Here is a 27,947-nt window from a genome sequence, read left to right as displayed (position 1 = left end):
GCCAAACGTCAGGGAGTTGGAGATGAGTGTATTAAAACAGCAAGCAGGATCTGGAGCCAGAAGGGATGTCAGCCAAGCAAATCTTTTAACAGGAATGCAGGAGAGCGTCGCTGTGATGTTGAAGGCGAAGGCAGAGATCCTCTGGGCTGGACGTCTTAAGTAGGCAGGACTGACGAGCAGGATATCATCAGCAGCTGAGTACTTGTGGAGAGCTATGAGCTGGCAATTAGCCGACAGCTGAGCGGCCAGCTCAGAGAAGGAAGGGCTGAGCCCAACCCTGACACAGGCAAAGCTGACCATAAACGCCCTGGATGGGGGGAGGCAAGAAAGTTGATCCTATACCTCCCAGGGGGATGACCAAGACTCCCTAGGCAAGACAGGCAACTGTCCCATCTGTCCTGAAGAGTATGTCATAGATTTTGGGCGCCCCAATGCTTTTTTTGTGGGGGTACCCCTTTAACATCCATACCACTCTGCGATTTTGGATAAAGGTATGGTATAGATTTTGGGAGGACCTTACGTTTTTCAGAAGAGAAAAACTATTTGGAGAAATTAGCAGCATGAATTTCCTACCAATTCAGTACCAGAGCCTCATTTTTATTAAGGGTCTGGTATGAGTTTTAAGGGGTAAACTCATGCAAAATAAAGTGGGTTCTCCCCAAAATCTCTACCAGACCTTTCTCCGTGTTTGAAGTCTGGCTTGCCAAGATAGGGGGTTCAGCAGCAAGTGTGCAGCCCCCCAAACCATACTAGTCCGCATGCCCTCAATATGTGAAGAGTACCTCGCCCAGGCTCCGCTGAGACTCCTCCCTTCAAAGAACAGTCTAGAGGCAGACACATACATATAAAGATATCTTAAGACCCCTATCACATACCTGGTAGAGGCTGAACTGATGAGAGAGTAGGGATGAGCCGAACACCCCCCGGTTCGGTTCGCACCAGAACCTGCGAACATACCGAAATTTGCACGAACGTTAGAACCCTATTGACGTCTATGGGACTCGAACGTTCAAAATCAAAAGTGCTCATTTTAAAGGCTAATTTGCATGTTATTGTCCTAAAAAGGGTTTGGGGACCCGGGTCCTGCCCCAGGCGACATGTATCAATGCAAAAAAAACTTTTAAAAACGGCCGTTTTTTCGGGAGCATCATTTTAATGATGCTTAAAGTAAAAAAAAAAAAAGTGAAATATTCCTTTAAATATCGTACCTGGGGGGTGTCTATAGTATGCCTGTAAAGTGGCGTGTGTTTCCCGTGCTTAGAACAGTCCCTGCACAAAATGTCATTTTTAAAGGAAAAAAGTAATTTAAAACTGCTTGCGGCTTTAATGTACTGTCGGGTCCTGGCAATATGGATGAAAATCAGTGAGACAAACGGCATGGGTACCCCCCAGTCCATTACCAGGCCCTTTGGGTTTTGTATGGATATTAAGGGGAACCCCGCACCCAAATTAAAATAAGGAAAGGTGTGGGGCCACCAGGCCCTATATACTCTGAACAGCAGTATACAGGCGGTGCAAACAAGACAGGGACTGTAGGTTTGTTGTTAAGTAGAATCTGTTTGTAATTTTGAACGTGTACATTTTTAACGTGTTTAGCTCCAGCCAAAAAATATTTTTTAAGCTTTTTGGAAAACATAGGGAAGGGTTATCACCTGTGACATTTGTTTTGCTGTCTGTCCTCCTCTTCAGAAGATTTCACCTCACTTTTTGTCCCAATGACAAATGTTTTTTGAAAATTTGGGGTTTTTTTGTGGAACAAGGATTGGAAAGCATCAGTGGAAATGAGAAACGTTTTTCCCATATTAACTCTTAGAGGAGAGAATTTCCCTTCCTAGGGGTAGATTTCATCTCATTTCCTGTTGTCTCCTTCCGTTTGCAAGTAGGAGTCGTTTGTAAGTTAGATGTTTGAAAGTAGGGGCCTGCCCTATATACTCTGCAGAAATTTGGGCCTTAGGTGTTGTTGTGGCCACAACACTGTAAGCCCTCACAGGGCCCTGCTGTGAAATATTAGATCAACACTGTAAGTCCTCACTCGCTCTTGGTGGGTGCAGAAATGGGCCCTGCTGTGAAATATTAGATCAAGAATTGTAATTACATGCCCCTGTTGAGCAAGGGCAGAAAAATTGGGCCTTTGGTGGTGGTGGTGGTGGTGCTGGTGCCACAACACTGTAAGTCCTCACTCGCTCTTGGTGGGTGCAGAAATGGGCCCTGCTGTGAAATATTAGATCAAGAATTGTAATTACATGCCCCTGTTGAACAGGGGCTGAAAAATTAGGCCTTAAGCACTGGTGCCACAACACTGCAACCCCTCACAGATACTCTAGTTGGAGTGCAGGAACGAGCCCTGCTACAAAGTATTGCATCAAAAATTGTAATTACACGCCCCTGTTAAACAGGGGCTGAAAAATTGGGCCTTAGGCACTGGTGGTGGCGCCCAGAACCAAAAATGTTCTTACAAGCTATCAGCGTGATCATTGAGGAGGAAGAGGATAATTACTCAGGATAGTCACTCAGCATCAGCATAGGCAGTCTTTGAAGGGATCTGAGATTCAAAAAAAATTATTCGGTTACATCAGCATCAGGTGCTTGGTAGCTGGTGGTGATCCAAGACTGATTCATTTTTATGAAGGTCAGTCGATCGACCGTGTCGGTGGACAGACGCACCCTGTGATCGGGTACAAAGCCTCCAGCAGCACTGAATGTGCGTTCCGAAAGAACGCTGGATGCAGGACAGGCCAGTAGCTCAATTGCATACTGTGCAAGCTCTGGCCAGTGATCCATCCTCAAGTAACCCAGAGGATTTTCGGTGGGAAAGGTGTCCAAGTCAGATCTTGCCCCTAGGTATTCCTGCACCATGTAAAACAGGCGATGGTTGCTGGAACCGATCATACCTTGGGGCTGCGGACCAAAAAATTGTCTGAACGCATCGGTCAGACGGCCACCTTCTTCACCGCTCCTTCTTTGACTGACCGAAGCCTCAGCAACACGTTGTCCAGAAACAGGAGTTTGTAACCTCCCAGTCTCTGGGAACGCGTTGCACAGACCTTTCTGCAAGGCCTCCCGAAGATGTTTCATCCTCTGCTCCCTCTGCGATGGCAAGATAAGGTCCGCAACCTTACCCTTGTAACGTGGATCAAGGAGGGTTGCCAGCCAGTATTGGTCCTTCTCCCTAAAACCACGAATACGAGGATCCTTACGCAGGCTTTGCAGGATCAGGGAGGCCATGCAGCGTAGGTTTGCTGAGGCATTCGGTCCGGAGTCCTCTGGGTCACTAAGGACGACATGGTCCGCAGCCACCTCCTCCCAGCCACGTACAAGTCCATGTGTTTCTTGGGACTGATCCCTTAAAGACTGCTGCTGATGCTGAGTGCCAGGCTCCACCTCCATACTGACACAATCTTCCTCCTCCTCCTCCTCCTCCTCCTCCTCCTGCGTGATCAGCGGGCACGCAGGAAGACTGTCTGGATAAAGGGGGCCTTGAGAGCTAAGGAAGTCCTCCTCTTCCTGCCTCTGTTCTTTTGGCCTGTGTACTTGCGTAGCCCCTTGAACGGCTACGGAGCACCGCTGGTTCCGAGGACAAAGCACAGGAAGAGGTCATGGAGGAAGAAAAAAAGGAGGGGGTGGAGGAGAGAGGTGTGTCACAATCATTAGTAGTGGCATTTTGGAGGCGTGGTGGCGGAACAACCTCCAACACTACTGCACCTTGTCCTGCATCCTTCCCAGCTGCCAGCAGAGTCACCCAATGCGCCGTGAAACTTAGGTAACGTCCCTGTCCATGCCTGCTGGACCATGAGTCAGCGGTAATATGCACCTTACCGCTGACCGCCCTGTCCAGCGAGGCATGGACATTGCCTTCCACATGCCGGTAGAGAGCCGGAATCGCCTTCCGTGAGAAAAAGCGGCGTTTGGGTACCTGCCACTGAGGAACCGCACATTCCACAAACTCACGGAAGGGGGCAGAGTCTACCAACTGAAAAGGCAGCAGTTGAAGTGCTAGCAATTTTGCCAAGCTAGCATTCAACTGCTGGGCATGTGGATGGCTGGGAGCAAACTTCTTTCGGCGGTGCAGCAGCTGGGGCAGGGAAATTTGCCTGGTACAATCTGACGTCGGTGTACAGAAAGCAGATTGCCCACAAGTACTTGGCTGTGACACACCTAATTCTACACCTTCATTCCTCTCAGTGCAGGTCTCAGAGAGGACTGAAGGTATAGTGGGGCTGGAGATCTCAGCTGATGAGGAGCAAGGAGAGGTCCTCTTTGTTCTTTGGTGTGGGTCTTTTAGATATGCTTGCCAACGAACTGCATGGCAGGTCAACATATGTCTGGTCAAGCATGTGGTACCCAAGCGGGAGATGTTTTGGCCACGCGAGATACGCTTGAGACATATGTTGCAAATAGCAGCGGTGCGATCTGATGCACTCGTCTCAAAAAAGGCCCACACCAAAGAACTTTTTGAGTAACGCGCAGAGCCTGCAGCGCCCTGCACATGTGGAGCTTTGGGGTGTGATGCAGTCAGTGTGCTGCCCTTAGGCTGGCCCCTGGAGGGCATCCTGCCTCGTTGGTGATGTGCCGCCTCCTCCTCCTCCTCCTCTCTCCTATCAGGCACCCACGTTGAGTCAGTGACCTCATCATCCCCTCCCTCCTCATCACTGGAGCAAACCTGGCAGTATGCTGCAGCAGGGGGAGCATGACTGCCAGATTACTGTCCTTCTTGGGCACCCCCTCTGTCTGTGCTCACGTTACTGCTTTCATCGAGCTCAGTATCATCATCAGAGCCTTCCAAACGCTGGGCATCCTCCTGGAGCATGTACCCAACACTGTGGTCAAACAGTTTGAGGGACTCCTCAGGAGGACATGGTGGGGCTAAAGAAGGAGTCACTGATGACATTGAGCCGAGGGAAGAGGCCGCTGCTTTGCCAGACAAAGTACCCTGAGCATGGGTGAGAGAGGATGAGGAGGATGAGGACGGCTTGGTCATCCACTCGACCAAGTCTTCCGCATGTTGCGGCTCAACACGGCCAGCTGCCGAAAAAAAGGCCAAGTGTGTCCCACGGCCACGTGCTGATGAGGATGTACCGTCTCCACGACCAGCACTAGACACAGAGCCTGCTTGCCCTCTCTTATTGGCTTGTGACTGTCTGCCTCTCCTTCTTGGCCTTCCAGACATACTAATGGCCTGTAGCTGCACTAAGCTGGGATATATATATATATATGTACTGATACTGCAGCTAGCAAAATCAACTGCCTGCCTGTAGTATGAGAACACCACCAACCTTCTACAGGTAGCTTTAGCTGAACACTGTGCAGAGCTCGCAAAAAACTAACTTGTAGCTTTTTTAGCTGCCTGCGGTAGTGATAGGATAAGGAAAACACCACCAACCTTCTACAGGTAGCTTTAGGTGAACACTGTGCAGAGCTCACCAAAAAATAACTTGCAGCTTATTTAGCTGCCTGCGGTAGTGATAGGATCAGGAAAACACCACCAACCTTCTACAGGTAGCTTTAGCTGAACACTGTGCAGAGCTCGCAAAAAAATAACTTGCAGCTTATTTAGCTGCCTGCGGTAGTGATAGGATCAGGAAAACACCACCAACCTTCTACAGGTAGCTTTAGCTGAACACTGTGCAGAGCTCGCAAAAAAATAACTTGTAGGTTTAGCTGAACACTTTGAGGAGGACGCACCAAACTAACTTGTAGTTTTAGCTGAACACTGTGAGCAGGACGCACTACACTAACTTGTAGCTTTAGCTGAACACTGTGCAGAGGTCACACTACACTAACTTGTAGGTTTAGCTTAACACTGTGAGGAGGACGCATCACACTAACTTGTAGTTTTAGCTGAACACTGTGAGCAGGACGCACTACACTAACTTGTAGCTTTAGATGAACACTGTGCAGAGGTCTCACTACACTAACTTGTAGTTTTAGCTGAACACTGTGAGCAGGACGCAGTACACTAACTTGTAGTTTTAGATGAACACTGTGCAGAGGTCTCACTACACTAACTGGTAGTTTTAGCTGAACACTGTGAGCAGGACGCACTACACTAACTTGTAGCTTTAGATGAACACTGTGCAGAGCTTGCAAAAAAATAACTTGTAGGTTTAGCTGAACACTGTGAGGAGGACGCACCACACTAACTTGTAGTTTTAGCTGAACACTGTGAGCAGGACGCACTACACTAACTTGTAGCTTTAGATGAACACTTTGCAGAGGTCTCACTACACTAACTTGTAGTTTTAGCTGAACACTGTGAGCAGGACGCACTACACTAACTTGTAGTTTTAGATGAACACTGTGCAGAGGTCTCACTACACTAACTGGTAGTTTTAGCTGAACACTGTGAGCAGGACGCACTACACTAACTTGTAGCTTTATATGAACACTGTGCAGAGCTCGCAAAAAAATAACTTGTAGGTTAAGCTGAACACTGTGAGGAGGATGCACCACACTAACTTGTAGTTTTAGCTGAACACTGTGAGCAGGACGCACCACACTAACTTGTAGCTTTAGATGAACACGGTGCAGAGGTCTCACTACACTAACTTGTAGTTTTAGCTGAACACTGTGAGCAGGACGCACTACACTAACTGTAAATAGTCTAGCTGCCTGACTGTGGTACTAATAGGATCAAAAGAACACCAGCAATTTTCTTCAGGTAGCTGTAAATACTGTAACAAGACAAGCCTGCCTGTCAGTAGGAAGATAACAGGAACGGATCTAGCTAAACGGAATACAGTGTATATATATATATATATATATATATGCAACACCTGGGATGCATATATATACACAATACACTGTAAGTGCAGCTAACTCACTGACTGTCCTGCCTAATCTATCTAACTCAAATGAAATGACACTGTCTCTCTGTCTATCTATGTATCTCAACGCCGGAACACACACTACACAGGGCCGCCTGAGCCATAATTGGCCAAAGCCACCCTGGCTTTGGCCAATTACAGCTCTCTCTACCGACGATGCTGTGATTGGCCAAACATGCGCTTCATAGTGCATGCTTGGCCAATCATCAGCCAGCAATGCACTGCGATGCCGCAGCGAATTATGGGCCGTGACGCGCCACACGAATTTGGCGCGAACGGCCCATAATGTTCGGAATTCGACGAACGATCGAACAGCCGATGTTCGAGTCGAACGTGGGTTCGACTCGAACACGAAGCTCATCCCTATGAGAGAGTGCTCCCTTACAACTCCTGTACTGTTTGTCCCCTGAGATTAATGACATGGCAGGACTGGAAACAGGCATCTGTAGTAAGTTGTGGCCAGCTGAAGAATGGAATCTTGTGATGACTGTGGGCGATTAGCTTCAAGTGAAGAGTTTTCAGAAAGGTAATCCAGCCGTATGCAAGGTTAAAGGCTTCCCGCCCATGTTTATTTGGTCAGCAAATAAAGCAAACAGGCATCCCGCACAGGGGTAGAAAACAGTCCAAAGCAAAAGTCCATCAAACAAATATAAGCCTCTTGGCTAATAGATAGATCTTACTGGGTCTGTTTTAGCCCTGCATGTTCCCACACAGCCTGCCTTCTATCTCAGCACCACACTGATTAAGCCAGTTAAGGCAGAATTATAGCCCAGGTGTGGAGCAAGGTGTGGCCAGTGCCTAACCCCTTGCTGCCTACAGGCCTTTCACTGCCACTCATTTATCTTAAGAACGGGCAACGGCACCAGTGGGATACAGTAATGGGGCATAGGGGCTGCTTTTTGACACTCAAGGCATGACTCACAATAGTTTCTCACATCAGCATGTATGTCGGGCCAAAAGAAACACTGTAAAATACGTTCTTTGGTCTTTTCTTAGACAAGGTGACCCCCCAGGGCATGTGTATGGGTCAGGTTTAACACTGTCCTCCTATAAGGGCCAGGCACCATGAGTTGTTCTACACCTCACACCAAATGTTGTCAACCCGATACAACATGTCATGGTTAACCGCCATACGAGGAAACACATTATCCAACCCCAGGGCTACTGAGGTCCCATTGTTTACCTTCACATTTTTACGGGCTTGCACTAGAGTAGGATCCTGTAACTGGGCGTTCCCAAAGTTGCCCCGAGAGACATCTAGGATCTCAGGGGTCACTTCTGGTTCACCCGCATGGACAGCTAGGGGAAAAGACACATTTTCATCAGGGGTCATCCCTACAGGGGTTGGGGTTCCCCCTGCAGTCCCACTAGGAAGTCCAGGCTCTGGACTCTTATCCTTCCCACTGCAGAGTTCCTAGAACAGTGGAAATTCTCTCCCCAGTATTACACTGTGGACACAGCCACTTCATGGCAAACAGATCCTGAGCTGGTTTCAAAGGGCACCAGTGCTGTGGGGTACTTCTTGCAGTCACCATGCACACATACCACTTCTACCTGATGCTGGGTCAGCTGTTCAGGGTCTACAAGCTGGGTATGGACCAGGGTGACCAGGCTTCCAGAGTCCAGGAGGGCATGCACACTTTTCCCCTTATCTTTACCACAGAGCTCAGCATGTCCATGTCAGCGACTAGGCATGGGTGAGCAAACAGGGACATGCATCGAACTACATCACACTCCATAGGCTCAGGATTCAGGGGACACTTGGCAGCGATGTGACCCCACTCACTGCACTCCCAACACTGGGGAGGCCAACAGGGTCTTTCAACAGTGGGTGATACTCTGACCACTCTCGCCGGCCTCTCAGGACTTCCCTTTTTCGGCTTGACCAGCTGTGATACTGGGGTTGACCAGGTGGCCACAGGAGGGGGTCTTTTGACCGTTGGGGATCTTGAAACTGCAGAACCAGCAACCGGGTCCTCTGCTGCGAAGTAGCATTTCACCAGCTCATCCAGACCATCCTTTGAACTTGGATCAGGTTGCCTTACCCGCTTCTGCAACTCAGGAGGTAGAGCTCTCAGGAACTGGTCCATTGCAACTCTCTCTGCTATTTGGGGCCCTGTGAGTATCTTAGGCTGCAGAAACCGTTTGACCAGGTTGACTAGGTCATACATTTGAGAGTGGGGAAATCCATTGGCCTTGAAATTCCAGCTGTGTACTCGCTGTGCTCTCACTGCCGCTGTGACCCCCAGATGCTGCAAGATCTCAGCTTTGAGTTTGTCATAATCTCGGGCATCCTCCACAAACAAGTCAAAGTAGGCTTTTTGGGAGCCCCCTGCCAACAGTGGTGCCACAAGCGCAGCCCAATGGTCTTTAGGCCAGGCCTGCCCCTTAGCAGTTCTCTTAAAAGTACATAAAAACACCTCCATATCATCCTAGGATGTCATGTTTTGAAGAATGTGACTTTTTGTGTCTGGCAGAGTGTCACCAGGGGACCCTGTGGAGACATTTGTAGTCTGGGCTGGAATCCGCTGTAGTACTTCAGCTAAGACCTGTCGGTCTTTCTCAGCTGCCTGAGCCAAGGCAGCCACTTGAGCCCCATTTGTCTGTGCCAAAGGAGTCACTTGAGCCTCTGTTGCATGAGCAAGGGCAGCCACAGCCTGCCCGCGGGTTGCTTGGGCTTGCTGCTGCTGAGCAGCCAACAGTCTATTTGTTACTTGTTGTGCAGCAGTAGCTTGCTTATAAGCCTGTTGCTGTGCAGCATTACTTTGGAGCAAGGCCAAGTGGTATAGACACACACTGCTGTCCTTTTAGGATTGCTGACACAACGTTCACACAGGTTATCTTAATACAGTCTCTTAACATCAGGTACACAGTGTAGCCAACAAACTTGCCTTTCAGTGTGAAGGTAATCCAGCCGTATGCAAGGTTAAGGGCTTCCTGCCCATGTTTATTTGGTCAGCAAATAAAGCAAACGGAAAGGCTTCCGGTATGGGGTAGAAAACATAGTCCAAAGCAAAAGTCCATCAAAGGAATATAAGCCTCCTGGCTAATAGATAGACCTCACTGGGTCTGTTTCAGTCCTGCAGGCATGTTCCCTGACAGCCTGCCTTCTCCTCTCTCAGCACCACACTGATTAACCCAGGTAAGGCAGAATTATACCCCAGGTGTGGAGCAAAGTGTGGCCAGTGCTTAAACCCCTTGCTGCCTACAGGCCTTTCACTGCCACTCATTTATCTTGAGAACCTCAAGATTCTGTGTGGCAGATACACACCATCCATCACTGACAGGGGTTCTGTCACATGACGTAGAAGCTGTAGGGGTTTATGAATGTTATGGTTTACCTGTCACCCTGCACAGCCCAGCATCCATCTCTCAGGAACTCAGAGACATAGAACAGTCCATAAGCTTTGTTTTGTTTTTTATTTGAGGGGATTGAACTTGGATGGGAAATGGGAAATTATGAGATGCCAAGAAAAATTTAGTGAATGAGGATGCAATGGGACAATATTTTAAATCCTGGTATTGTCCTGAAACATCCGAGAGGACACTAGGGAATAATGACAAGGCTGTGTTCACACTATGAGACGTTTCTCGGGGCTGCAGTTCCTCTGAGCTCCACGAGGTGGTGATCTCACTTCTACCCAGACAGTAAGTGTCTATGGAATACAGACAGGAAGTGATGTCAGGTACAGACAGGAAGTTCCGTGTGAGAGGTGAGTGAGGAGGAAGTAGAGAGAAGACATTGCTGGAAGTGGCAGTAGAGGAGGTAATAAGATCTTATTTTCTATTTACACCCAGTAACCCCCCGTCATGTCCGTCCTCTTCCTCCATAGTCACTGTGATGTCTTTTATCTCCAGCAGATGATGATACACACATATATAGTGTGGAAACCTAGATTAACCCCTTCAGGGGCAGAACATTTCCCCACTTACGGGGCCGAAACATTTTATTAATTTTGGAGATGTGTCACCTTCTCACTGGAGATGAGATGAACTGGGTTCGGTTGGAGTGTTATTTGATGACCTTCAAAGAACTTCGGATGCCATACCCTATTGAAATCAATGGGAGCCAAATCTGTCGGTTTAAAAATGCCCATTTTCTGGGCTAATAGGCAAAGGGGTGTCGAAGCAACAGCATGGGGGTGGGCACTGCCCTGGGGAACATGTACCAATACAAACAAATATTTTTAAAGAATTCCATTTGGCCTCCAAGAGTCTGTACAGTGCCTTGCAAAAGTATTCACCCCCCTTGGCATTTTTCGTGTTTTGTTGCCTCACAACCTGGAATTAACATGGATTGTTTGAGGATTTGCATCATTTAATTTACAGAACATGCCCACAACTTTGAAGATTTTATATATATTTTTTTTTTATTGTGAGGAAAACAACAAATAGGACAAAATAACAGAAAAAGTCAACGTGCATAACTATTCACCCCCCTAAAGTCAATACTTTGTAGAGCCACCTTTTGCGGCTATCACAGCTCCAAGTCACTTTGGTTAAAGCGGTTGTATACCCGCAATTTTTTTTTTTTTTAACCCTGTAAAGCAAAAGGCATAATGAGCTAGTATGCACCGCATACTAGCTCATTATGAAATACTTACCTTAGAACGAGGCGTCAGTATCTTACCTGGTCCACGCCGAGGGAGCTGTCATGTTGCCTCGGCGTGTCTTCCGGGTATCGCGGTTCCAGCGCTGTGAGTGGCTTGAGCCGCGATGTCATCACTCCCGCACATGCGCGCGGGAGATTTCTTACTCAGCAAGGTCCGGCAGCTGCCGGGCTTCAGCCGAGAATCCCCTGTGCGCATGCGCCGCTGCATTCAGCAGCGCATAGCAAGGGGAATATCTCCTAAACCGTAAAGGTTTAGGAGATATTTTTTTTACCTACAGGTAAGCCTTATTATAGGCTTACCTGTAGGTAAAAGTAAAAAAAAAGACTATACAACCACTTTAAGTCTCTATGAGCTTGCCACATCTTACCACTGGGATTTTTGCCCATTCCTTCTTGCAAAACTGCTCCAGCTCCTTCAAGTTGGATGTTTGCACTTGTGAACAGCAATCTTTAAGTCTGACCACAGATTTTCTATTGGATTGAGATCTGGGCTTTGACTAGGCCATTCCAACACATTTACATGTTTCCCCTTAAACCACTCAAGTGTTGCTTTAGCAGTGTGTTTGGGGTCATTGTCGGTGAACCTCCATCCTAGCCTCAAATCACACACAAAGTAGTACTTGTTTTGCCTAAGAATATCCCTGTATTTAGCACCATCCTTCTTTCCCTCAACTCTGACCAGTTTCCCCGTCCCGACTGCTGAAAAACATCCCCACAGCATGATACTGCCACCACCATGTTTCACAGTGGGGATGGTGTTCTTTGGGTGATGTGATGTGTTGGGTTTGCGCCAGACATAGCGTTTTCTTTGATGGCCAAAAAGTTCAATTTTTTTGTCTAATCAGACCATAGCACCTTCCTCCATACATTTTGGGATTCTCCCACATGCCTTTTCGCAAACTCAAAACGTGCCATTTTGTTTTTTGTTGAAAGTAATGGCTTTCTTCTGGTCACTCTACCATAAAGCCCAACTCTATGGAGCGTACGGCTTATTGTCATCCTATGTATAGATACTCCAGTCTCTGCTGTGGAACTCTGCAGCTCCTCCAGGGTTACCTTAGGTCTCTGTGCTCCTCTCTGATTAATGCCCTCCTTGCCCGGTCTGTGAGTTTTGGTGTGCGGCCGTCTCTTGGCAGGTTCGCTGTTGTGCCATGTTTTTTCCATTTGGTTATGATAGATTTGATGGTGCTCCTAGAGATCGTCAAAGATTTGTATATTTTTTTATAACCTAACCCTGACTTGTACTTCTCAACAACATTGTCTCTTCCTTGGTCTTCATGGCAGTGTTTGGTTAGTGGTGCCTCTTGCTTAGATGTTGCAGCCTCTGGGGCCTTTCTAAAAGGTGTGTATATGTAATGACAGATCATGTGACACTTATGCCCTGTACACACAGATTTTCCGACGGGAAATGTTGGATGTGAGCTTGTTGACTGAAAGTCTGACCATGTGTACGCTCCATCGAACATTTGCTGTCGGACTTTCTGCCAACAAATGTTGGCTAGCAGGTTCTCAAATTTTCCGCAAACAAAACTTTGTTGCCGGAAAGTCCGATCGTGTGTATACAAGTCCGCACACAAAAGTTCAAACATGCTCAGAAGCGGTCGGTCTTGTAAACTAGCGTTTGTAATGGAGAATTAACATTCATGACACGGCAAATTATGAAATCTCCAAATGCAGCGCACAATTCTCTTCTTCTTTATTGGGATAATAATGAAGAATAATAATAATAGTATTGCTAAATGAAAAAATGCAAAAAGAAAAGCACGAATCAACACTCACCAAACTTCTACTAACACGAAATTAGCAGAAGGAGCCCAAAGGGTGGCGCTAAAGAGCTGAAAAACCACATAGTACGTCACTACGTTCGTAATTGTTGGTCAACATTTGTGTGACCGTGTGTATGCAATACAAGTTGGAGCCAACAACCTTCAAACAAAATTCTGCGGTTTTGTTGTCGGAAAGTCCGATTGTGTGTACAGGGCATAAGATTGCACACAGGTGGACATAATTTCACTAATTATGTGACTTCTGAAGGTAATTGGTTGCACCAGAGCTTTTTATGGGCTTCATAACAAAGGGGGGTGAATACATACGCACATGCCAATTATCAGTTTTTTATTTCTGAAAAATAGTTTTATATATATATTTTTCTAATTTTACTTCACCAACTTAGACTATTGTGTTCTGGTCAGTCACATATAATTCAGATTAAAAAAAAACATTGAACCAAAGGCTGTAATGTAACAAAATAGGTAAAAAGCCAAGGGGGGGGGGGGGGTAAATACTTTTGCAAGGCACTGTATTTTTAATGACCTGTATAGGGGTCTGTGTACTTCCTTCCTTTTTTTTTTTTCTTAAAGAATCCGGAATTAAATATCATTTGCCGACAGTTTATGTTGTATAATTTATTTTCTGATTGTAAATGTTACTGTAACACATCATACAACAAAAATGAAGAAAAAACATTTGCCTAGTGTCCCCCCAAAATACATACTAGACCCTTTAGAGTATAGTATGAGTTTTAAGGGGTTAAAAAATGGGTGAAGTTCCCCAAAAATATCAGACCCTTAATCCAAGTATTCAGCCTGACTGGTCAGGAAGGGGGGGGGGGGGCGAGTGTGTGCTCTCCTCGCCTCCTAAAATAAGCAACATGCCCTCAAAATTAGGGGTGCCTTGCCAGGAGGGGACCCCCTTGGCAAAGTACCTGGTCACCATGTTGAGGAAGACAAGAGTTCCCACCCAAAACACATACCAGCACCTCTAAAACTGGTATGGATTTTAAAGGGGTATCTCACACAAAAAACAAAAAAAAGCTTGATTTCCCTTTAAAATCCACATCAGACCCTTAGTTTAAAGCATAAGTTCACCTTTTAACAAAAAAAGAATAAATGCAATTTTTTTTTTGCAGGTAAAAAAACATGCATTTATTATTTTTTGTTTCTGGAGCCTGTAAAGCATTGGATTAGCGATCAGCAGATTGTTGGTGCCATGCAAGTCTCCTGCAGATCTATCCGTATATCTGTGTGCCCTTAAATCCTGTACAGGTAAGCCGATACACTGGCAGGAAGAGAGAGTGAACTACTACAGCGCTCCACAGCACAGCTAGTGGAGGGGGAGTAGATCGCTGCTAGCTGTCAGATTGGGTAATGGCGGGGGAAGGGGGGGGGGGTGTGCAGGTTTCAGGAGTGCATTATGTACAGGGTGAGGGTTCAGGAGTGCACTATGTACAGGGTGAGGGTTCAGGAGTGCATTATGCGCAGGGTTCAGGAGTGAATTATGCACAGGGTGCAGGGTTCAGGAGTGAATTATGCACAGGGTGCAGGGTTCAGGAGTGCATTATGTACAGGGTGAGGGTTAAGGAGTGAATTATGACAGGGTTCAGGAGTAAATTATGCACAGGCTGCAGAGTTCAGGAGTGAATTATGCACAGGGTGCAGAGTTCAGGAGTGAATTATGCACAGGGTGCAGGGTTCAGGAGTGAATTATGCACATATTTCAGGAGTGGATTAAGTGCAGGGTTCAGGAGTGCTTTATGCACAGGGGTGCAGGGTTCAGGAGTGAATTACGCACAGTGCGCAGTGTTCAGGAGTGCATTACGAACAAGTTGCAGGGTTCAGGAGTGCATTACGCACAAGTTGCAGGGTTCAGGAGTGCATTACGCACAAGTTACAGAGTTCAGGAGTGCATTATGCACAAAATGCAGGGTTCAGGAGTGCATTACGTACAAGGTGCAGGGTTCAGGAGTGCATTACATGCAGGGTTCAGGAGTGAATTACATGCACGGTTCAGGAGTGCATTATGCACAGGGTGCAGGGTTCAGGAGTGCATTATGCACAGGGTGCAGGGTTCAGGAGCGCATTATGCACAGGGTGCAGGGTTCAGGAGTGCTTTATGCACAGGGGCGCAGGGTTCAGGAGTGCATTACGTACAAGTTGCAGGGTTCAGGAGTGCATTACGCACAAGGTGCAGGGTTCAGGAGTGCATTACGCACAAGGTGCAGGGTTCAGGAGTGCATTACGCACAGGGTGCAGGGTTCAGGAGTGCATTACGTACAAGGTGCAGGGTTCAGGAGTGCATTACACGCAGGTTTCAGGAGTGCATTATGCACAGGGTTCAGAAGTGCAATACTCGCAGGATTCAGGAGTGAATTACACACAGGGTTCAGGAGTAAATTACATGCAGGGTTCAGGAGTAAATTACATGCAGGGTTCAGTAGTAAATTACATGCAGGGTTCAGAAGTAAATTACATGCAGGGTTCAGGAGTGAATTACACACAGGGTTCAGAAGTAAATTACATGCAGGGTTAAGGATTGAATTACACACAGGGTTTGGGAGTGAATTACACGCAGGTTTAGGGAGTGAATTACACGCAGGGTTAGGGAGTGAATTACACGCAGGGTGAAGGAGTAAATTACGGTTTAGGAGTGAGTTATGAAGAGGGTGCAGAATTTAGGAATAAGCTATGCACAGAGTGCAGGACTCAACAATGCATATCTCACAGGCCAGTTTACAACCGAAAATGAACTCCACCTTAAATTCTCTCCAAACCACCCCCCCAGTGCAGAGCTCTTCTTCCACCCCCAAATAAAGGAGTTAACAATAATAAATTAGCCCGTAATCCAAGCAAAATGCTTGTGAGGAGAGAAACTACTTTACCCAGTATATAACAACACAAGAAAATAGATACTTATCAGTAGAAAGGCTGAACACTGGGTTGGTGGTGATGCACTGAAGGATCAACCTATGTAATCTGCTTCTCAGCCCCTAACAGTTTCTAATCTGCCATGCAGTTGGACCTTAAGACCCCATTCACACCTGACCTCGGCGTTTTCAGGCAGAAAATCACGCAATTTTTACCGCGATTTTGCAGCGTTTTTACCGCGATTTGCAGCGTTTTTTAGCACGATTTGCTGCGATTTTGTGCAGGGCAAAAGGTCACCAATGTAAAAAGCAGAAAAATGCCCAAATCTGCCCGATTCGCGTGACAAAAAAGGGTCCAGAACTTGTTTGAGCTTCAGGCGTAGGGCTTCAGGCGTTTTGGAGTGGAGATGTGAACCATCTCCATAGAGAATAATTGATTTTTTCCCCTCCAGCGTTTTGTAGCTTCAGGCTTCAAGCTACAAAACGCTCAGGTGTGAATGGAGCCTTAGCTATCTATGGGCCATTGGATGCCTAATCTGTCTCTACCCTAAGCTGTTTACTGAGCCCTGAAATAAAGCTAGCTAGAGAATCCCAGACCAGAAGGAACAGAAGTTAACTACGGTAACAGGAGCTTAATATAAGCTCTATTTAAATAAAGAGGGTCATGTAATTGTATACTGCAATGTGAGCACTATACACATACAGTAGCACAGGCTGAGCTATCTGGCACTGGGTATGTGAGATAATAACAATAGGACAGAAAAACTTCTATCGCCAGTCTTCAGATATACACAGAAGCTGCTACAGTTAAACTATTAGAACAAAGGAAGACAGTACATGCAGTCCTTCCATGGAAAGTCATGTGGTCCAATTCTGTGTCTTCTTCCTGGAACTACTCTTTTATAAGATAGCATAGTCCTCCAATCTGGGATTTCTGATCCCTCTATAACTAATTATCTCTGTGATATTTAACAAGCAACAAGATGTGTAGGGAGGTGCTTCCCTGTAATATGTGCCAATTCCCACTTGGGGCAGCTCGTTTATTAACCCTTTACATCCCCATCCTATTGTGCAATTAATACAGTCCAGATAATTCTCTGTCTACAGGGAAACCCGCATAGATCTCATGACCACATCAATTAAGATGGAGGAGGTCCAGGGTCACATAACTGAGAGGATACTGCACTTTACCCTGGAGATCATCTACCTGCTGACTGGAGAGGTGAGAAGGATTCTGGGAGGTCACATGACATCACTCTTATCTCTATTAATAAATCCCAGACCTGACCGGAGAGGTGAGGAGGATTCTGGGAGGTCACATGACATCTCTCTTATCTCTATTAATAAATCCCAGACCTGACCGGAGAGGTGAGGAGGATTCTGGTATTCTAACATGATATTCCTATTGATTTTCCAATATATAGAGATTTCCTCCTCTGAAGTCAGGTGATCATATGACCATCACAGTGCCTCCATGTGACTCCCTAAAACCTGAGAGACACAACATGCAGAAGATTCTAGAAGTCACCAAGAAGATGATGGAGCTGCTGACAGGAGAGGTGAGCGGTGCTGGGAATTCTGGGACATTATCCAGTAACAGACAAGGGATGTGTCTGGATGGTGACTGTATCATTGTGTGTGTCAGGTTCCTATAAGGTGTCAGGATGTCACTGTCTATTTCTCCATGGAGGAGTGGGAGTATTTAGAAGGACACAAGGATCTCTACAAGGACGTCATGATGGACAATCAGCCGCCCCTCACATCACCGGGTAAGAGGAGACTTTATTGTAAAGGAGAGAGCAGTACGGAGGGTCCACCTAGATCCCCCATCATCTGATAAACACATAGAAACAATGTATTCAGTCAGTGTGTGTGTTTCCTACAGATGGATCCAGTAATGGGAACCCACCAGAGAGATGTCCCCGTCCTCTGTATTCCCGGGATTCCACACAGGAAGATCACACCATCCCTCTCCATCATCAGGTAGATGAGGAACAATCACTGATAGTATCATTAGGATCTGTACATTATCTGCATTGTTACAATTGGTGTCATTTTTATTATATATTCAGAGTAGAAACCTGAGAGATTCAAAAATTGATGTTAAAGAAGAGATAAAAGAGGAGGATGATGAGAATGTTGTGATGGAGGAGTCAGGGTTTGTAAAAGGACACAAAGATCTGTACCAGGACACCATGGTGGAGTCATCCATCTACAGAAACCCACCAGAGAGATGTCCCCGTCCTCTGTATTCCTGGGATTCCACACAGGAAGGTCACACCATCCCTCACCATCATCAGGTAGATGATTGACAGTTATTGGTGGTTATGATTTATACACAGCATGTTTGTTACAATGAATGTTTTATTATATCTTTTATTATATTTGATTAAAATTGTGAATTGTAAAATGGGGCCAAACTTTAGTGTTTAAAAATCTCCATAAGCAACATTTTAATAGCCTTTACAGGTTACCAGTTTAGAGTTACAGAGGAGATCTGGTGTTAGAATTATTGCTCTCGCTCTGACGTTCGTGGCAATATTTCACATGTGTTGTGAGATCGCCATTTACGTATGCGCATGGGACCAACGCGTGCGCTTGCCTTTGCACACAAGCACGGGGAGATGGGGGCGCTTTAAATTGTTTATTTTATTGACCGATTTTTTTATTTTTATTTTTTTTTGTGCACTTGTACACTGTGACAGATGTTGATTGTCCACCGGTGGACTCCGACAGATGTTGACGGTCTACTAGGGACATTGACAGATGTTGATGTTGAAATGGAACACTATTGCTGATGTTTGTGTGCACTATTACACTGTGACAGATGTTGATGGGACACTAGGACAGGAACAAATGGTGCTTTGTGGGATGGCTGCACTGACTGATCTGTGTGTAGCTGAACAGCAAAATCATAAGCTACAGACAAAGATCTGACATGTTGCAGCATCCCCTTCCCCCTCCCTTGCACTGAGCTCACTTAGCGGGGAGAGCCGCTACAAAGACATGTGTCTTTGTTTACATTGTTTGATGGCTGTGATTGGACACAGCCATCACATGATCGGGAGGGCCAATCACAGTGCCTATGCCCTGATCTGTGATGTGCTGTGTACGAGGGACACAGCCATCACATGATTGCACCGCTGTGCGGTTCCAGGTTCTGACGGGTACATCCAGTGAGAATGTCGAAGCTCCCACCCAGCCATTTATGTATAGTGGCCTGGTGGGAACTGGTTAAAGAAGAGTTTAACCACTAAGCCACCGCCCACCGTCATATGACGGCTGGACGAGGCTTCTGTTGTTCTGGGAGGATGTCATATGACGTCCTCGCCTTCCCGAGCCACTAGGGGGCGTCACTGCCCGCTCCGTCACTCGGGACCCGGTGCGTGTGCCCGGCGGCCGCGATGTCCGCCGGGCACCCGCGATTGCCGGGTAACAGAGCAGGAGCGTGGATCTGTGCATGTAAACACAGATCCACGTCCTGTCAGAGAGGAGAGGATACCGATGGCGTGTCCCTTGTACATAGGGACAGCGATCGGTCACCTCCCCCAGTCAGTCCCCTCCCCCCACAGTTAGAATCACCTCCTTAGGTCATACAATAACCCCTCGAGCGCCCCCTAGTGTTAACCCCTTCCCTGCCAGTCACATTTACACAGTAATCAATGCAATTTTATAGCATTGATCGCTGTATAAATGTGAATGGTCCCAAAAATGTGTCAAAAGTGTCCGATGTGTCCGCCGCAATATCGTAGTCACAATAAAAATTGCAGATCGCCGGCATTACTAGTAAAAAATAAATAAATAATAAAAATGCTATAAATCTATCCCCTATTTTGTAGACGCTATAACTTTTGCGCAAACCAATCAATATACGCTTATCGCAATTTTTTTTTACCAAAAATATGTAGAAGAATACACATCAGCCTAAACTGAGGAAAAAATTTGTTAAAAAAAAAAAAAAAAAATTGGATATTTATTACAGCAAAAAGTAAAAAATATTGTGTTTTTTCAAAATTGTCCCTCTTCTTTTGTTTATAGCGCAATAAATAAAAACCGCAGAGGTGATCAAATACCACCAAAAGAAAGCTCTATTTGTGGGGAAAAAAATGATAAAAATTTAATTAAGGTGCAGTGTAACATGACCGCGCAATTGTCATTCAAAGTGCGACAGCGCTGAAAACTGAAAAATGGCCTGGGCAGGAAGGGGGTGTAAGTGCCCTGTATTGAGGTGGTTAAAGTGGAGGTTGATGAATATGGAGTTATGGAGGAGTTTTCAGAAGGACACAAGGATATGATGGAGCCACCAAATACCAGGAAGAGATGTCCCCATCCTCTATATTCCCGAGCTTCCACACAGGAAGATCACACCATCCCTTACCATTATAAGGTTTTTTTGGGATGGAACATCTAGAACATGGATTTGTGGAAATAATGTGCATTTTTTGGGGAGAATGTTACAATATTAAAGCTTATGTTTTACAGATGATATTTTTTCTCATTCTCCTGGTTTAGGGTGAAGATCTAATACATATTAAAGTTGAGGGTAAAGCAGAAGAAGAAGAGAGGTATGTGAGGGGAGATCAGCAGTCTATGGAGAAGGATGGAATAACGGGGACATTTATAGAGGAGGACACTCCTACAGAGATCAGCACAGGTGGGTGATTAACACTAAATACATTCTTTCACCCATACTGCTCACTGATTGGTTCGGATCAGTCCAGTCTTCATCTTGGTTGTTCTCCCCCCCCCCTTCCTCACTCTCTGACCTTTGGTGGAGCTCAGCCCCGCTTTTATTCATGACTAAATCATCGACTAAATAAGGAAGTGCAGGACTTCTTGTGTTGGGAAGATGGCAATGAGTGATAGAGGGGGTGGGGACACTCGTCCTATAATCCCCTCATCACTGTCACTCCTATAAAAGACAGTTCTCGTTGTTTCCTCACTCTGTGACTAAGGTCCATGAATAAAGAAATGAACTGGTAGGAGATCAGAGGACCCATTTACTAGTTACCTTGAGGATGGAATTGTAAGATCCTCAGAGACAAAGCTGCCTGATGTGGGCGGAGTCCTGGTTTAGGGGAACCAATCAGCTCATGTCTAGTAATAATCTTTTTATCTCTATTTTAGTAGATGGACGGGAGATGAGGAAAACCTCAGAGGATTGTCTCACTTTGTCTCCAGACTGTAAAGTAGAAGATGAGGACATCACACAGTATAGTCCAGGAGAAAACCCGGCTACCTCAAATGTCCATCCGGCACCACACAGTGTAGATGGACCATCGTATTCCTCTTATCCTGAGGAACCTCAGACTGTGAGGGACGGTGCCGTCCTTCCAACAGAGAAGAGGTTTTCCTGTACTGAGTGCGGGAAATATTTTCGTTATAAATGCCGATTTATTGCGCATAAAAAATCTCATACGGGTAAGAAGGAGTATTCCTGTCCTGAGTGCGGGAAATGTTTTTTGTTGAAATACAGTCTTTACAGACATCAAAGATTGCATACGGATGAAAAACCATATTCCTGTTCTGAGTGCGGGGAATGTTTTTCACAGTTACCCCACCTGTATACACATCGAAGATCGCACACAGGTGAGAAGCCACATTCCTGCCCTGAGTGTGGAAAAGGTTTTTTACAGGCATCCCAGCTTTATAAACATCAAAGGTCCCACTGTGGAAAGAAGCCATTGTTTTGTTGTCCTGAGTGCGGGAAATGTTTCTCAGATCAGTCCCAGCTTAATGAACATCAGAGGTGTCACACAGAGAAAAAGCCTTATTCCTGTCCTGAGTGTGGGAAATGCTTTTCACGGAAGTCCTGTCTTACCAAACATCAGAGATCTCACACAGGTGAGAAGCCATATTCCTGTTCTGAGTGCGGTAAATGTTTTTCATTGAAGTCCAATCTTTCCAAACATCAGAGATTTCACACAGGTGAGAAGCCGTATTCCTGTTCTGAGTGCGGGAAATGTTTTTCATTAAAGGCCAGTCTTTCCACACATCAGAGATCTCACACAGGTGAGAAGCCGTATTCCTGTTCTGAGTGCGGGAAATGTTTTACAGTGAAGTCCAATCTTTATAGACATCAGAGTAGAAGAAGACACTTTCCTGTCCTGAGTGAGGGAATTGTTCCTCACTGAAGTCCTGTCTTCCTGTACATTGGACCCCACACAACCCCTGAGGTTTATTAGTACAGGAAATGTCTTCTATATGACTGTTGCTGGACATCAGAACTCTCATGTGGGGAAGAAGCACACCCTGACATACACCTCAGATATACTCCATGGTTGATCATCATGTAAGAAACAGTTCATAAGGAGATCAGAGATCACCAAAGACATGGATGAAGTGTTGTACCGTGTTGGCCATTGATAGCAGTAGAAAAAACTGTGTCTACTATGCTTCAGTTTGTGAATGAACAGGGGGCTTCTGTATAGAGAACTTCCTGTTCATTCATCTGTAGTGCAGCTGAGGCTGCAAGGAAAAGGTCTGATGATAGGAATTAGCACCATCTAGTGGCTACATATGGTATTTTACATTTTAGATTAATGGAAAACAACCCCCATTCACACAGAAGGAATGTACAAGCACTTTCACCGGATAAATTGATATGCACTTTTTTTTTATTGAATAGGACCCTAAATGTTAGGAGAGCTTTATTTAAAGATGGGGGAGTATGTTGCAACTAAATGAATAGACCTCCTAGCAATGTTATTACCAGGCTGCAGCTAGGGGGAGCTCTAATGTTAAGAGTGTGAACACAGCAGAACAATTCCATGTTGTTCTCCTTTCTTTTCTACAATATTTTGTTTTAATAATGTAACAAGTTGTGTAGTGGAACCAGGGCCGCTGATAAGGCAGTACAACCGGCCCTCCTGTATGGAGCCCAGGCCCCATCAGTTCAACGGGGGGGTTCCCAGGCACCTTACAAGCAGAAGGGCTGGCTGTACTGCCTTCTCACTCCAAAACAATCCCCCTGTGGCTTCCACTGCAGCACAGACAGCTTCTATTCCTCTCCATCCTGCTGGCTTTCAGCTGCTGCAGGTGGAGCCACAGAGGGATCAGTTCCCCTGCCTCTCTGATTCCCCCTCCTCAAGGTGCTCATCCCCCTACAGCTCTGTTATATTTAAGAGCCCCTTCCTTTCCTGTATGAACACAGTGCGTGATTGGTACTAATCACTCCTGTGTTATTTATAACTGAAGCATAGCAATTTGTGTTTACTATGCTTCAGTTTATGTGTGAACAGGGAGCCTCTGTATAGAGCACTTCCTGTTCATTCATCTGCAGTGCAGCTGAGGCTGCAATGAAAAGGACTGAGGAATCCTTAATTGTCCTTAATTGCTTTATCTGTCTCGAAAGTGAGACATCAGGGGTCTGTTTAGTTCCCCAATATATTACCATAGCCCCCCCAAACAAGGCTGTAAAAAATCATTTGAAAATGATAATAAGGGCTCATTCACATATACTTTCACGTTCAGAACAATCTTCATAGAGAATTTGATTGCATACAGTTTATTCCCTTCTCATCGCTTACTTTAACTCCTTCAACCCCACACTATCACGTTGAATACTGTCTGTGCTCGGGCCGTACACCTATGCCCACACACCTGTCAAATTAGGACCTGCGGCTGTGTTCATACAGCTGCTGCATCCCCATAGCGTAACATGAACTGCCTGCACACAGCTCCAGGGGCTCGTGCCATATATAAAACAATACTGATTTACACCGTACAGGCCCCAGCACCCATGTGAATGAGCCCCACCCCATTCCCACACAGAGATTTATTAACTCAGTACAGTTTTATCTCTTAGATTTAGTAGTCATTTTGTAAGTTATATTATGTTTGTGTCCACTAATAATGATTTTAGTGTATTTTTAGTGAAAATATTTTCAGCGGGGGGAGCCCTGTCAGGTAGGCTGTACGGGGCCCCAAGATTTCTAACAGCAGCCCTAACGACTCAAGTCTCAATATTCCAGACGAGTAGATTTCCTGTCCAATTGGATTTCTACTTTTTTTTTTTTACTGCAATCTTGTTAAAAGTAAAATTATAATAAAAATTTTATTGAATGAAAAAAATGGTGTTTGGTGCAATGACGAGAAGCTTCAGTATCCAAACATTGCTCATAGGGGACGCTTAAGAAGCCTCTACAGGTCATCAGTTTGGAATTCACCCTGAATAATGGCCCAGAATTATTGCTCTCACTCAAGCGTGCACGTCACTATGTAATGTTGTGGGCGGGGCTTACTGCGCCCAAGTGCGGGACCGGGAGCGAGCGCTTGCTAGTGCCCCCAAAGGCGGGCTGAGGTTGACTAATAATTATACAGAATTAAGGCAGCACTCCATCTTAACCCCTTCCTGCTGCCACCTCCCGGCCCTGACTGCTGTGATTGGCAGTCACAGCGGTCACGTGATTGCAAGCATGCCCGATCACAAGTAAGCAGGGAGTGCGCTCTTATCACAGTAAAGTGTTTACATAGGGACGCATGTATGGCGTCAAAGCCCACCCGATGAGAGGCAGCATGTATGTTTACAGTGGGTGGGAAGTGGTTAGAAGCAAGGATCCTCTGCTAGAACACAGTAAACTCTTTGTAATCCGTGGCACACTTCTGGTTACTTCATTGATCACTATGGACACAGTTCCTCATTATGCTTCAGAATACTCTACTTCTCTCATTGTACAGCATTTCTGAGCTGGTACTGCAGAGCTTGTACCGGACTCCACCAACTCAGTATCCTGTCACCTCACTCCCAGTGACATTGATCCAGATGTTACGCATGGAGAACTCTTGTACATATCCCATGCTTACTCTTCTCCCGAGGCATAACTTTCTCTCAAGGCCTCGCTCCATCTCCTGTGACTCCCAGGTTATGTCCCTAGGGTGCCTGGGGTACCCTGTGTCACAAGGTCAGTCCTGATACGTGGGGAACTAGTCTCTAGAAAAATCCTAACCACCAAGCTCCTTCAAAACTAGTGCCCCTGTCACCCCTGCCATGTCACCCGCTTCCCGACTAGCTGGTTGCTTATGCACATGACACTAGCACTGTAGTCATTGACCACGACAATATAGCCTCCTCTGGACAGATTCTCTGGTTATTGAACATTGGAACAGCATCTTCACTAACTCCTCTTGTCCCCTGCCAAGCCCTGTTCTTTTGATACACCATGCATGCGCCCTTTAGTAATTTCAGATCAGGCATAACAAAGTTCTGTTACTGAAGTAGTTATATATAACAAACTAACGATTCTCAGAGACATCCTCCATACACATTCCTCTACGAAATCCTCAACGTGACCTTTTAGTTGTGCTCCTGGTGTTCCCCAATTGCCCCATGAGGTAATTATCCCTTTAACAGATCAAAAAGTATTTTAGTCCATAAGTCCATTTTACCAGCACAAGTCCATACCCTTGGATCCCACAAGGAATGGTTTTAGGCATGGTAGCAATCACATGCTGATACAGCTCCCATTTATGTCCCATGCATAGAGCAGAACTCTCTAGAAGTAACTTTCTCCTTTTTATATGATTTCCCAGGAGAGGGCAGCACCTCCCAAAAAAGCCCCGGTTAACCCTTGCTTCTCTGGGCTTGCCAGCTGTGCAGGAAAACATAACTAAACAGTGTAATTAATCCAAATTGCAATATACAGTTATACAAATACAAGCAGGGCAATCAGAACCACGCAATACAGTAGTCAATATACAGTATAATAAAATAAAACACACAACATAACACATACTTGCCAACTGTCCCTGATTACCTGGGACAGTCACAAGTTCTAGTAATTGTCCTGCTACAGCTCAGTCCCGGAATCTGGGCTGTGAGGAAAGTAGTAGTGTCATGTCTTCTAAATACACACTGTCGGGCGTTGTATATATTTAGAAGATCTGAATACCCTTTCAATCCCCCCAGCAGTCTCCTGCACACTCGCTCTGTGTCCTCCTGCACTCCGATCCTCCTGCAGATTATTTATAGAATAATTGATGTTTATGGAGAATTGTTATTTTGCGTTTACTAAAAGTTAGGCTCGGTTCACTCATAGAGGTGTGACCAAGCATGGGCATAAATTTCACACTTCACATCGAGGACAGCCCATTCATTTCAACATAGTGCCCACTGTCATACCCTCCACACTCCTCTCCTGTACTATACTGCTCACTGTCAAACCCTTCACTCTCCTCTCCTGTACATACTGCCCACTGTCATACCCTCCACACTCATCTCCTGTACTATACTGCTCACCTTCATACCCTCCACACTCCTCTCCTGTACATACTGCCCACTGTCATACCCTCCACACTCCTCTCCTGTACTATACTGCTCACTGTCATACCCTCCACACTCCTGTCCTGTACATACTGCCCACTGTCATACCCTCCACACTCCTCTCCTGTACTTATTGCCCACTGCCATACCCTCCACACGCCTCTCTTGTACATATTGCCCACTGCCATACCCTCCACACTCCTCTCCTGTACATACTGCCCACTGTCATATGCTCCACACTCCTCTCCTGTACTTATTGCCCATTGCCATACCCTCCACACTCCTCTCCTGTACTTATTGCCCACTATCATACCCTCCACATTCCTCTCCTGTACATACTGCCCATTGTCATACCCTCCACACTCCTCTCCTGTACATACTGCCCACTGTCATACTCTTCACATTCCCCTCCTGTACATACTGCTCACTGCCATACCCTCCAGACTCCTCTCCTGTACATACTGATCACTGTCATATGCTCCACACTCCTCTCCTGTACATACTGCCCCCATCATACTCTCCACACTCCTCTCCTGTACATACTGCCCACTGTCATATCCTCCACACTCCTCTCCTGTACATACTGATCACTGCCATATCCTCCACACTCCTCTCCTGTACATACCGCCCACTGTCATACCCTCCACACTCCTCTCCTGTACATACTGCCCACTGTCATACCCTCCACACTCCTCTCCTGTACATACTGCTCACTGTCATAATCTCCACACTCTTTTCCTGTACATCACTGTCATACTATGGTTGCGACCTCATCCCTATAAACCCAAACACATATGAATTACACAGGTTCTGAGGCTAATTTAATAGCAATAATGCACCATGTGAGTTTAACTACCGCCTTAATCAGCCATATGTGTTCGGTTTTAAAGGGATGAAGTGGCTACCCTATGTCATCACATACTCCTTTCCTGTACATACTGATCACTGTCATACCCTCCACACTCCTCTCCTGTACATACTGCCCACTATCATACCCTCCACACTCCTCTCCTTTACTTACTACCCACTGTCATACCCTCATCTGCAATGCCAGTGCCAGTCCCGCAGGTGATTAGCAGAACATGGGAAACACGATGGGGGTAGTGACCAATGGGAGAATATCCCCTTTTATCAGTGGTCAGTGTAGTGGTCCTTTACAGTGGTGTTCTATGGGAGAAGGACGCCCTTAAATTAGTGATCAATGTGAGAAGGAGATGTTTTTCATCAGTGGGAAGACTGCCCCCTTACAGATCATTGATGTCAATTGTTACTTAAAGACAGAAATTGTTGATTGAACAAGGGACCCCCAGGGGCGGATCCAGAGCCTAGTCTCGGGAGGGGCACTGGCAGAAAATACACTAACTGACCCCCATACTACACTAACTGACCCCCATACTACATTAACTGACCACCATGCTACACTAACTGACCACCATACTACACTAACTGACCCCCATACTACACTAACTGACTACCATGCTACACTAACTGACCACCATGCTACACTAACTGACCATTATACTACACTAACTGACCCCCATACTACACTAACTGACCGCCATGCTACACTAACTGACCCCCATACTACACTAACTGACTTTCTCTCTC

General features: G+C 46.0%; 2 protein-coding genes across 2 annotated transcripts in view; both read left to right on the top strand.

Annotated features, from left to right (window-relative positions):
* Positions 1 to 27,947, top strand: part of LOC141121614 (uncharacterized) — a 257,821-nt gene that overhangs the window by 25,167 nt on the left and 204,707 nt on the right. The window lies entirely within an intron of this gene.
* Positions 10,485 to 24,064, top strand: LOC141121595 (uncharacterized). The gene is made up of 8 exons (XM_073611244.1): positions 10,485 to 10,590; positions 17,186 to 17,300; positions 17,503 to 17,637; positions 17,724 to 17,847; positions 17,964 to 18,061; positions 18,151 to 18,378; positions 20,591 to 20,732; positions 21,206 to 24,064. The coding sequence occupies exons 2-8, from the start codon at positions 17,205 to 17,207 to the stop codon at positions 22,210 to 22,212; spliced, it is 1,830 nt and encodes a 609-aa protein (XP_073467345.1). The 5' UTR covers positions 10,485 to 10,590; positions 17,186 to 17,204; the 3' UTR covers positions 22,213 to 24,064.

This window comes from Aquarana catesbeiana, unplaced genomic scaffold, assembly GCF_042186555.1.
Source record: "Aquarana catesbeiana isolate 2022-GZ unplaced genomic scaffold, ASM4218655v1 unanchor226, whole genome shotgun sequence".
NCBI lineage: Eukaryota > Metazoa > Chordata > Amphibia > Anura > Ranidae > Aquarana > Aquarana catesbeiana.
Note: the sequence above shows the minus strand (reverse complement) of the source record. Positions and strands in the feature narration are given on the sequence as shown.